General features: G+C 34.8%; 1 protein-coding gene across 5 annotated transcripts; it reads left to right on the top strand.

The window, feature by feature from the left end:
* Window positions 1-2,704: 2,704 nt before the first annotated feature.
* On the top strand, window positions 2,705-12,687 carry LOC103981214 (uncharacterized). 5 transcript variants are annotated; one of them, XM_065165460.1, is made up of 13 exons: window positions 2,886-3,044; window positions 3,185-3,233; window positions 3,644-3,912; window positions 3,996-4,070; window positions 4,197-4,255; window positions 4,333-4,468; window positions 5,152-5,248; window positions 5,400-5,466; window positions 7,170-7,268; window positions 8,818-8,907; window positions 11,231-11,385; window positions 11,906-12,007; window positions 12,392-12,687. In XM_065165460.1, the coding sequence occupies exons 3-13, from the start codon at window positions 3,660-3,662 to the stop codon at window positions 12,504-12,506; spliced, it is 1,248 nt and encodes a 415-aa protein (XP_065021532.1). In that variant the 5' UTR covers window positions 2,886-3,044; window positions 3,185-3,233; window positions 3,644-3,659; the 3' UTR covers window positions 12,507-12,687. The 5 variants fall into 5 exon arrangements, with proteins under 5 accessions (XP_009396134.2, XP_065021544.1, XP_065021532.1 ...); XM_009397859.3 differs by lacking the exons at window positions 2,886-3,044; window positions 3,185-3,233 and adding an exon at window positions 2,705-2,863; XM_018824536.2 differs by having other exon boundaries at window positions 2,886-3,233.
* Window positions 12,688-13,037: the final 350 nt, after the last annotated feature.

Genomic DNA, 13,037 nt, shown 5'->3' with positions numbered 1-13,037 from the left:
TGATATATATATATATATATATATATATATATATATATATATATATATATATATATATATATATAACTATTGATATTTGATAAGGAATGATGTCAGGCAATACCCTATTCAACCCATAGATATATGACTAACATCTACTTAGTCAAATAGTCTACACATGCTCATTACATAATTGATCGATACCTTGATGCTATGGAACTCACACATATTTAAATATCACGTGTTTTATATTTTGACATCATGTAGTCGATATGGAGTTATCTTCTGAATATTATAAATTATGTCGTAGCTATTGTATTCCCCGATTTGATGCCATATGATTTCAATAGAATCGTGAGAAAAATGGAATTGTCCCAACAATAATTATCTTCCAAAATAACATCCATAAAGTTACACTATAAAAATCCTCTTAGTTTCATTTCTCTATAACTTAAAATTGTTAAGCTTTAGTACTTTCGAGTCTCGTAACGAAAGCTAATTTAATTATCAAAGAAAATTTATTAAACATGTTTTCAATGTAATTTTGGATTTAAAATATCAAAAGAAATCGATATCTCAATCAGAAAATAAAAAATTACATTAATATATTTAACACCAGAAGAAGGACCTACTTAGCCTCAACTCCATGGACAATAAATATATTTTATCTCTATATATTTTATCTCTATATCGATTAACAAATATGAGAACTAAGACCTTATTATAAGTGTTGGAGTCATTTTCTACCCTTAAACTTATTTTTTATTCATTTTGAAATAATAAAACTATATTAACCCATCTAAAATGAACAATTCCTTATGAGTCATCGTCTGATAACAACAAATGATCATTTATCAATATTAATCACTTTAATAATAATTTATATTAATTTATATGAATTACAGTATAAAATGATATATTGTATTTTTAATCCTTTAGCATATAAACATTTTCTATAATGGAATTAGAACAAACAATCATTTCACTTACCATAGATAACCTAGATCAATTAATTGTTCCTGCTAAAAGAAATTAATAACTTTAGGTCACACAAGAAACACATGCCCGAATCACAACAAACACGTGGCTTTCTATAGACCGTCCAAATTGCTAACGTCACGTCCAAACGATCCACATGCTTAAAACCTTGTGGCCGTAATAACGCACACACAAATCATGTGATAATGAATTGTGCTTCGCTATGTAGTCCACAGGAGTGAAGCCATCTCTTCTTCCTGCTCGTTTATAAATATATGCTGCAGGTAGACAAGTGGAGAGCACCAAAGGCTGCCTGAAGACCTCCTCCTTCCTTTGGGTACTCTCTCTCTCTCTCTCTCTTCTGAGCCAATAAAAAGCTTCTTAGACTTCGATCCCTTCCTTGCTTGATTCGGAGATGGTGAACGGCTATGGCGTCCAGTTTGTGACGGAGGTGGCGCCGCCGGAGATCATCCCAGTTGTGAAGCACAAGGCTGCGAGTGTGTTGGACACCGTTGACAAAGAAGAAGAGATGGATGGACTCGAAGCGGCCCCCGTGCCATTGGAGAACAGCTCGAACAGTTGTTTGCAGAAGCATAAGAGAGTGATGGCTAGCTTTGTTGTGTACCGTATGTTGTCGTTCTTTTGCCTCGTAGGTTTCAGATTCATGTAGATGCAGCGCTCCAAGGAAAGATGTTTTGAGATGCGTTCTTCCCACCGATGAGATCACCATTGTTTGTTGAGCTGCCAAAGAGACGCAGTTGCTTGTGACTTGTGAAGCATATGCTTGGCATGTTTCTATCAATAAGTTACTTATAAAAAGAAAAATACGTTAGGATTTTTATATTTATAAAAGTAAAATATTTAATTTTATTTTATCTCGTATCCGTCGATTTTAAATATAGCAGAGTCTATCTGTAACACCGTTGGTCCATATCGAAAGTGAACAAGATTAAGATTGATTTATAAGAATTTAATGAGTATATTATTATTGATTTTAACCTAAATATTTTGATTAATTATTTAGATTAAACGAAGTTGATAAACCAATTAGCCCCATAGTTTACATATCAACTCTAAACTAATTTGAACATGAGAGAAAACAGTAAAATTTGTAAATATATTAGACTTTTCCCTACAATTTTTATCACAAAGAAACCATAGAGCCTCAAGATTCACGAAGTCGATGATCAGATTCAAAACTCACAGACGAGCGAGAGGGAGATTTCCTTTTTGCTTCTCGTGACACGTGGATGGCTGGAGATGAAGGGCGGCAGCGAGCTGCTTGGTGATCGACTCGAGGGAGGAAGGCGCCATGCGACGGTCGCCGTCGGTCCGCTGGAGATCTCGCTCCCAGCCACCACGTGGAGGTCCGTGATCGATGAGGCGGCGGGCGGCACGTGACGGTACGTCTCGAAAGTGTTTTTTTGTTTTTTGTATGACGTGCATAGTCTCTTCTTTGTCTGATTCCTGTTTTGGGCGAGAGAAAACGTTTCCTCGACACCGACGGGTGTTAGAAACAAAACTATCAATAATTTCACATTTTTAATGTTTTTAAATATTTAATATATTTATTACAAACAAACAAACCATAAAGCATTTATATGTCGTTTTATATTCCAATAAATCATTGTCCTTTTAAATAAAAATATAGTTAATATCATGAAGCCATGAATATTAAATCGATCCCCATTTCCATCATCCACATTAAATAAAAGACACATCACAAACAAAGCATTATGTTTAAATTAAGAGGCATTAAGGGGATGTATCGGTCGCTCGTTGGGATCCAAACCAATGCCCTCGAACAACACCCACCTTTAAATGCCCTCTCCCCGATCGCAATTCCAAACGTCTTCGTCTTTCACTCTCTGCTTCTTGAATCGCTCTCTGCTTGCTGAGATCTGTGGTAAGTCACTCGCTGCTGGTTCGTTGTATCTCAATTTTTCTTTCTTTTCGTGCCTTGGTTGATGCGTTGCGTCAGTGATTTCTCGTGGTCTAATGTTCATTTGCACGATTGAGTTAGTGGTTTGGAAATCAAATGAAGGTTGCTCCTTCTTTTGGCATTGAGTTCCTGCTTTGCTTTCAAGGTTGTATCTGGATTTCTTCGAGTAATCGTTAAGGATCTCTAGATGAGTTAAGTTTCAGAAAAATCTTTCTCCGTGGCTATTCAGCGCCCCTTTTTTCTTACTTTCTCGTTTCTTTGCCTTGTGACGTGCGAATTCTATAGTGCGGAGACCAAGAGGCTGTTCAATTTAGCTTCTGATTGGATAAGAAAGGTGAGAGTGCTTGATTGCTTTAATTATATGTGATGGACTCGTGGGATTGGTCCAAGTATGAATTTTCTGGATTCTAGTTCTTAGGTAATGCCCGTGAGTCACCTATAGCTTTAGTCGTTAGCATTTACTTCATCCTTCCTGTGTTGGTTGATCTCAGGATTGTTATGCCACGTTTCAGCTTTAGCTTGTGGATGCCTTTCGCCTTCAAGTATGAAAATTTAGTTACATCCCATCTGTTATTAGGGAACTGTTAGCTTTGATTTAGTAGCTTCTCTTATTCCTTATTGTTAAGGACATCACATCCTTGTTATCCTAGGATGGCTTGGTGAGCGATCTTCTATTAAGATAAAGATCAGTAAAGTGTTTGATAATTGTTAGGCATTAACAATCATTGAATTTGCATCTGGCAGAACAAAGTTCCAGGATATGGGATGCGTGGGTTCAAAACCAGAAGATGCAGTTGCAAACAAAGGAAGGCCAGGGATTGTCGAAGAGGTGGCGGTCTTCGTGCCAGGCTTGCGAGCCCCTAAAAACGTAGACTTTGTTCAGTCACTGGGTGACAGATTGCCGAAGCGTTTAGTCGAACACCTGTCAGCCCTGAGAACTAAAATAGTAGTTATGGCTGCCCAAGAGGCACCAACTGTTGCAAAGCCAAGGAGAAAAACAGCCACACAACATGGTCAGCAGATTGAGATTTTGTGAACTCCACTCTGTTTGGGCTAATCTGAATAGGCAAGCACCTAATAGATTTTGTGCATGCAGGAGGTTCCAGTTTGGCTGATCTTCTGCAGGCTCTGGAAGACTACTTACCAGTTCTACTGGGATTGGCGAAAGATGGTAACTTGGTTCATTTGTTTTATGAAGACTTGATTTTTATTTTTATCATCTTAATTTTTGCACTCAAATCATGATTTATTCAATTTGTTTCAACTTTCTGACCATTGTGTTAACTACAATTTGCAGGAAGTCAACTAACAGACAAAGTACGGTTTGCATGGGCTAACCGGATGGATGATGCTGAGGTACTGTAACATATTGCTTCCACCTTCTATGCTGTTTCTATCTTAGAATAAGAAAAGCTTATTGGTGACTGTTGCAGGAAACAAAAATGGCAAATGCTTGGTATGAGGTGCTTTCAGTTCTGCACTTGATGGCTATGATATGTTTCTCTGAGGCCAACTTATTGCTTCTTCCCAAAGTATCTGGCGATGGACATCATCTTAAGGAATATGAAGGTGGGTATTGAGGTCTGGATTTGAAAAGTAAAAAGAGCATCATTACATTTTTTCACATCACCTTGCATCCTTAATGAAGTCTGTACATCCTTTTTATTAGTTCCACAGATCTGCTTTAGTGAAGGAGGATCACATCCTTTCTTGATTGAGAAGATTTCACAGATCGTTGGTATTGGTCTTGTTATCATATCCAACTCAGAAACAATTACCTCACTTCTGTTCCATTAAGATCTTCAAGAAGTGGAAGAGGTCATTTGTTTTTTATGAAGAAACATTACATTCTTTCTTGATTGAGATATATTCCACAAATATTCTCTGGTACCATTTTCTTTCATCATATCCAACGAAACAATCACCTTGTTTTTGCTCCAGTAAGATCTTTCTTCATGAACCTGTTACTGTTAGCGTCACAATCATTAACCAGATTCGAGATTCCGGAGAGATCATTTGTTTTTAAATGTTATAGTTAGCCACAACATAAATCTAGTCACAAAAGTCATATGATTAGTGTAGTTCATATAATTAGATATTATGCTTCATTCTTATTTTGTGGCTTTCTTTGATGTTGCCAATTTCACCTCACAAAATCCTTCCTGCATATAAAATTTAAATTGTGTGGCAAGATGTATGAGGTGAACATTATGATCACTTGGAGAAACTTCAGTTTAGCGATATTTTCACAGAAAGCAGGAGGACCTCCATTGATAAATTCTTGAAGGCAGCAGGATATTTGGATTGTGCTATTCAGCATGTCCTTCCTCGACTTCCTCCTGATCTGAGGTTATGATCTAGTAAATATTTTAGCCACATCTTAGAGATTAATTTTGTTAATTTGCTACATGTAACTGTTATCTACGCAAGATCCTGGGTTAAGATGTTTCCCTTTGAGATTGACATGCTTTGATTTTTTCATCATTATTGCAATTTGTAGGAAGGAACTTCCTGTAGACCTGGCTGAAGGAGTGCTCCGCTCTCTTCATATTCAAGCATTGGGTCAGGTACTTATTCTCTTAGGTTTTGTACATTGATTCTATGGGATAATTTAGGCTCATCCTATAGTCAAAGAGTTCTTTTTTCTTTTATAAATATCTTTTAATTTAAACTATGTTGGCTATATTCTCTTTCTTGATTAGAGCTTATTTTGCTATACCTTTTGATTAAACCAAGTACCCAGTGTTGATTCGCTTTATTCTTGTACGATTATTTAATTTTTCGATGCCTGTTTGCCATGCAATCTAGTAAGGTCAAACTTAACACCGGGTAGCTCACCTTTGCACTGCAGTGGGTGCATGGTTGGTGAAAGTTTTTAGATGCAGATGCAAGTGAACTAATTCTGATATATGAATTTGAAGTTTTGAGCAATAAAGAGGACCATCGGTGGAGTATCATTTATTATATAAGCATCTAAGATAAATGAATTTAATGATGTCACTAAAATGAGAATACTGATCCATGCTGTCAAGTGACTTGTCTTCAGAAAATGCAAAATATAGGTTTTTCAAAAATGGGTACCGGTCATACATGGCTAATGGCACATGGAAATAGCAGTTTGTACAAAATGCATAGAAGTGTCCAAACCTGGTCACCTCGCATCCAAAATAAAGGCTCGATGCTAGGTGAAGATAGTGCAAGGAGCAATATGCAGGTTGCCAATTCATGAACTTATGAAGATGGTCAATGTGGTACAAAGTTTGATTATAGACTTAAGAGTTAAGTGTAAAAATAACATCAGGTCCAATATAATATGGAAATCAAAACAAAATAATCATGATATTGGAATCTCCTTGTGGAAAATGTTTATTTGTATGTGTTCAAGTTCAATTCTTTTGTTTGGTTAGTGTCATCTTTTGGATTTAGCGTATGTTTATAATCAATTCTTTTGTTCATTCGTATTTTGATATCTTTTCAGCGTATGTTTCTGAAAAAATGTAGAAGCTAAAAGTTTGTTCTCCAAAATTTTCAGAAACAATTGAGTAATTTTTCTTATAATGAAGGATATATTTTGCATTGGCAATGTTCTTTATGTTATCAAAGTTAATTGTTTTCCTGTCACTTGAACTATGATATGAAACAGTTCAAGAGTTCTTTCCTAATGACTTCTGCATATTTCGAATGATGTTAATGACTTAATTATACCATTTGGACCTTTTTAATTATCCTGTGAACACTCAAGTAATGCATCTGCCATATGTGATTAGTTGACTGCAACTTTGTAGCTAATGCTGATAAAGAGCCACTGACACAAGTTTATCTTTTCTCAGTATCATATCGGAACTATATCTGTTCTTTATTATATGGTTATTCTATGTCCTATAAGCACTTGTGTAATGCATCTTTTGAATGGGATAACTTAACTGTAATGTTGTAGATATTTCTGATAATAGAACCATTAAGACAGGTTATATCTATTTTCAGTATCGATAATGAGGCTATATCTATTATTTGTAATATAGTTATGCTGGTTTGCAGTTTTGATAAAATTCTATAAAATAAATTAGCATAATATAGAAACTCCATGATCTACACAATATTGGTGTTCTAAAATCTTCAGATACCAGTGTCTGAACTTTCATTTAAATGATCTTTGAACTTGCATTAACATGAGAGTGTCCCTTTATTGTGCTTCTATGTACATGAGCTAGCAATAAACATTTTTCTCACTCTAATTTGCTCTCCTTCCCTGTTCCCATGATTGGTTTAGAGTGTTGATATTCAACTATGGATGGCAATGGATAGTGTCACGGCTACCCTTGCTGTGAAAAGGAGGTTAGCATGTGAGATGGTTAAGTGCTGGCAACAGGTTGTGCTACAATTCAACACTTTAGTCATCTACAGCTTCTTCCTGCTTGCTTTCCTCTTTGTACATTAGAAAACTCTTTTGCTATTTATTATAGGGAAACAAGTGGCAATAGATCACTTTCTGCTTATTTATGTGCTTATGAAATTGTCATTTTACACTTGCATATTAAATGCTATTTGGTTCATGCATCTTGACTTTCATTTTTATGTTTCTTTAATTTTGTTTCTAGTTTGACTTCTGTTGTTTATGTTCCTTGTGCAGTATGTCATTTTTATTTTGTTCTGTCAATAAATAAACTTTTTTACAATGAATGGTAATATCTATTTTAGGTGAAATATCTTACAAGTATTATATGTTTTTCATTCTTATTCATGCAAGGAACTGTGGATACCATGAGTTATCATTTATTAGCTGGCTAAATCAATCTTTCTTCCCACAGATCATCAGTAGATTTATTTTGGCCTTAACTACTAAATACCTGTTAATTGTCATCGGTTCTCTCTCTCTTTTTTATTTGGCTGTTGATCTATATTTCTATTTTCGCTAGTGGTAGCATTATACTTGTTACCATGCTGCAGCAACTGCACATTGAATGTTTACACCAACTTTCTAAAAACCAAATTGGCTTCCAGTCTCTATTCCTTGAGCTTTCTCTTACATAGATTTATTCATGAAAATATAATAAAATTGCTAAATGGCCACTTGTTTCCTATTTTAAGTCATAAGATGAAGGATGGCCATTAAATAACACCAATAATTGATGTGCTGATTAGTCAAGTATCTCTAGTATCTCTCTCAAAGATTTGACTCCATGTGCTTATTTATGTGGATTTGGCTTAAGAATTGACATTCTGATCTGCTAAGTGGACCTTTTTGCTTATAGACTCGTAACCAGTACTAGTGATAGAGGCTTAATCTTTCTAGGAAGCTCTTTTTGGCAGAATTGGATATCCAACCATTTCATCGGTGCTTATTACGATGTTGATTGATGATACTGTTCAAGGTTATTTTTATCTTCTCTTTGAATGAAATATTAATTCCAGCTAGATCGTAGTGCATGTTATTTTAACTTCTACAATACTGTTATTATCATTATTGTGGTCAGTTTGTGTTTATTGCTTTTGATGATCTTTAATTATATCGTTGTTAGTAACATTGCTATTTGTGTTTATAGTTGCATCAATGCATTGCCATAATGTTTTTCACATGTTATATGCTAATTCTACATTCTCATTTGAAATATTCACTTCCTGTCATCATTTTCAACATAAGAAAACATGTTTTATCCTTTCTACATTCTAACTAAAATGTTAACCTGACAGCATTAATCTTTATTCAACAAACATGCTTTTTTCTGGTCATTTTATGGTCATGTCTAATTGATATCTTCTTGGTAGTGATATTTTGCGATCATTAATGCTTATATTTAATTTTTTGTCAAGAGAATTTATTGGGTTTTTACATTGGAATATGTTGAACATTTCTTTCAGATGTCATGTTTGCATGTGAAGTTTTAATAACTATGAAGAATACCATTTTGTGTTTTCAGGCTACTGATTACATTGCACAATATCCATTAGCTGAAGGTTGGGGAGGAAAGCACCATCTCTTTATCAAGTTGAAATATGTTGAAGCAAAGGTTAGTTGTTCCCTTACCTTGTAAATTTTGGAACTTCTATAAAATAGTCAACAGATTAATGTTGAATTTTGGTGTATGTTTATAGCCCTAGATCTCATACTTTTAAAATGCATAATGGAGATAAAACATGTTTAATTAAAACAAGGGTTTCTCAAATTATCGATGACAATTAGTACTTCTTGTCCTCAATTGGGCAATTAATACTCAAAATATATTATATTGCATCAGTATGAAATATTTTTTAGAGAAGTGCCTTGGGCGGTAAATTCATCATCGAATTGTTTTGAGGTTAAATTTGGATTTAACCATTAACAACCTACTATTTGATTCACCACCATCCAAGATTCTCATTGTTACCCACCCAACCATCCATCATCATGATCATGATTGTCATCCTTATCACCACACAACATAAAATCCAGAGGACCAAGTTTTAATAGTGAATCATTGAGTTGATCAAGCAAGTGCACGTGAGTTTGTAGTTTGAACTGTTAACCATCAAGTTCTATTCTACCAAGGTGGTTCCACCCAAACTCATTAATAGTACACTAAGTGGAATCAAATTGAGTTCGAGAATGTGATTTGGCGATATCAGTGCACGTAGGTTCATGTTGGATTTTTCTTTCACAAGAATTCAAGCTAACATATATGGTGGATGAATTCCAATGTGACCTTTAAGTTGTTAGAAAAGTGTCCAATATATTTATGAACTTCTATAGCCTCTCTTGTATGAAATCTGGAGTAGGCTAGACATATGGAACCAGAGCCCAAGTACATTGGGCAAACCTAAAGGAACAATGAATATTTTATGAATATGAATTAAATACCATATGAAACAAAGAAGGGCAATACATAGCATTTGAACACATGACATGCTTCCATCCTATGATAAAGGTTTTGAATTGGGTGATCACTTTTCACAAAAGCTTAAATTTTTGTGTTATCAGCCACACCTGATATATATCACTTGACTAGTTCGATCCTTAGCAATATGAATTACTAAGATATTCTTAATTCTCTCTTAATTCAATCTCGCACATGAATATTTTCCTAGCATTTATTCTCATTCCTGTTCATGCGTAGGATGATTGTCTTCATCTTGTTCATATCGCTACTCATCTTCATTTAGTCAAACTTTAATTTGATGTGGCCTGCAACCAACTGGTCATCTAACTCTTTCTTTTTTAAATTTGACTGATTCTTTTGTCCACTTGGTTCTCATACTATGTTAGAATTATTTTTTACTATAGTTTTCCTAGTGTTACTAGTCAGGGTTGCCATACATGGAGATCGGTTACCAATACAATCTAAGAACTTAAAAGTTGATAGGAAAAACCTACTGTATTTATGAAGTTTAACATCTCCTAGATTAGGCTTGACACACTTGCATGTGGAAAGTGGAACTTGAACCCAAGTGCATGGTACAAGCTAGAGAGAAGAACGGACATTACACAAATATGAAAATCAGGTGAAATAAAGAGGTGCAAATACAAGATTCATATTTGATTGCTATCATTTCATTTGAAAACTAAAGACTGTACATGAGATATGATGTATATTGTTAATATTCCCCTGCACATGTGGGTGAGCAAATAGGCCTAAGAGCAACATATAAAACTTGAACTAATCGGGGATTGTTTTTTAATGCGTGCCTGGGGAAGATTTGAAGGTAAGACCTTTAGCTTTGGTGCAGTTTAAAAATATTTAGCATTATCATTTCATCTAAAAGCTCAATCCTTTAGATTGAATATGATCTATGTTTTGAATAGTTCATGCTTAGAAAAGTATAACATGAATGATTAGTTGACTAAACCATGCTAAAAGAAGTAGCTGACAAATCTAGACATTCAGTCAATTTGAACTTAAGAACATCAAATCTAGTCACTAAAAAGATTGGGATAAAGGGCTATTATGGTTTAAATGCATCTAACCTGACCCACATCCAACACTCATATATTGGGTTTAAATGGATCTAACATGATTCACATCCAAGACAACCCAAAACTATGTATTAGAATATTCTTTCTTCCTCTGTCTCTCTCTATCACGGTGACTAGTACTCTTCCAACCATGTAGTCAAGATCCAAAGAAGTTGAAAGATTTAAGTAGAATTGTCTTGTTAAGTGTATTGGTACTTAGTTTGTAGATAAACATTAAGAAATTGATTATCCTGTAAGTGTGCTGATGCTTTGCATCCAGAAGGAATTCATAGTTCCGATGTTCTCCTTTCTGTCAAGTAACAGTGGTTTCTAGCAGACATCATCCTTCTCAAGTCCTTGAAACCGAGTTCCACATGTTTACATGTCTTTTTCCACATTAACAGGCTGCTGCTTATTATTATCATGGTGTACTCCTTGATGAAGGGAACACACAGAAATCCCATACGGCAGCCGTCGCTGCTCTGAAAGCAGCTGATGACTTTCTTAAAGAAAGCAAAAGGGCATCTGAGGCATTCAATGTGCTGCCTCCCACATCAAGGTTGTTCCTCTCGTGCTACTTTCTAGTCGACTAGATTTTTCATTTGAACTTACCTTTGTTTTTCCTTTCCTGATCATATGAGTAATATCGTGAGACTTTTAGATGCAATAAATAACAGTACTTTTGTTATGAAATTTTGACATGGAAAATCAAAGGTGATGAAAACAATGGGTAGAAATGCTGGATTTCATATGGCAAAAAAGGGTATCAAGCTGGACTTGTTTCTTTTCATGTTTGTAACTATTTGAAATAAGTATGCGGTCCAAAATTGAGATCTAAGACCAAAAAAATTATGCATGTTCTTCAATCTAGGTAGTTCAATGATTGTTTAGTCACCTTGAGGTAAGCAAATGATGAAAATTAGAACACTCGAATCTAAACAGGAACAAAACTCAATATATATCTTTACTTCTGGGTTTTTGGTTTAATATAAAATCATGTTTGATAATTTGAATATGATATTCTCAAGTATATTGAATCTAAACCATCTGATCATGTCTATTATTTATATCCTTAACAGGAATCCACCGCCCTGGGGTTCTATGAAGTATCTTTGTGAGAAAATCCCCAAACATGTATCCAGCAAGGTTCGGATAAATCGAGACCTCTACAGTCAAGACAGGTATGATATGTCAAATGATTTTATTTGTAATCCTTATCTTATTCTCCCTAAGTCAGCTGACAAAGACTAACTTTTACTCCTCATTTCTCTTAAATCAAACACACACGACCAAGTTCTTTTATGTTTCAATATATTTGTCTCCTTCAGCGGACTTGACTTTGTAATCTCTCTTAAAAGGCCATCATGAATTTATAGCTAATACTCTGTATCTGAAATTTTTTGCATCTGAAATTTGACCACTTCTAATTCTTCATCGGATCATATCGACCACTGTAGTATTGTGATCTCTGGACCAAACTGTGTCGCATCGAACTATTTGCCATTTAATGGGAGATAAAATTTGCCAGTCAAACTGATTCCTAAACAACTAATGGCCATTTACAGGATCCTTGAGAGAGCACCAACATTGCCAGATTTTCCTGTGGCTCTTAAACCTGATGAGTACCGACTTCCTGAAGTGGATCCTTCATGGAACTACAGCATGTGGATCTCTGTTTGAAGATGTGAGCGAGTCTTTCTCCAAAAGTTTGCGAGAAACAGACTTCCATTTCAGTTTACTCCTTGTTCTCTTCTCCCTCAACTTCTCCTTGTTCACTAAAGATCTCTTTTGTATGCTGATATCGTTAATGTGTACATTAAGGCGAAAATAATGCATTGTGCATAAGTGTTTTGGTTTTCAATGGCACCTATATGAGTACATTAACTGATGGCTTTCTCATGCTTTCGCCCATTAGGTAGAACATTAGAACAAAGTGTAAATTAAATGGCATATAAGTCTTAATTCATAAACTTGGAACCATTTAAATCAAATAACATTATATTTCAAAGTCCTTTTATGATAACATTGGATTCATCCAAAGCTCCATATTGATCAATGGTCAATCAATCCATCGATCAATATGGATTGATTTCATAAAAGGAAGTTACTTGACACTGTAAACTTAGTTGATATATACGTTTATTATTGATTTCCTATTGATGAAAGTGTGTTTTTTTACTTTTTTGTCAAATAGAAAATTGTGGTATATAC

This window comes from Musa acuminata, chromosome BXJ1-4 (assembly GCF_036884655.1).
Source record: "Musa acuminata AAA Group cultivar baxijiao chromosome BXJ1-4, Cavendish_Baxijiao_AAA, whole genome shotgun sequence".
NCBI lineage: Eukaryota > Viridiplantae > Streptophyta > Magnoliopsida > Zingiberales > Musaceae > Musa > Musa acuminata.
The sequence above is the reverse complement of the archived record's forward strand: the minus strand, read 5'-3'. Positions and strand labels throughout refer to the sequence as shown.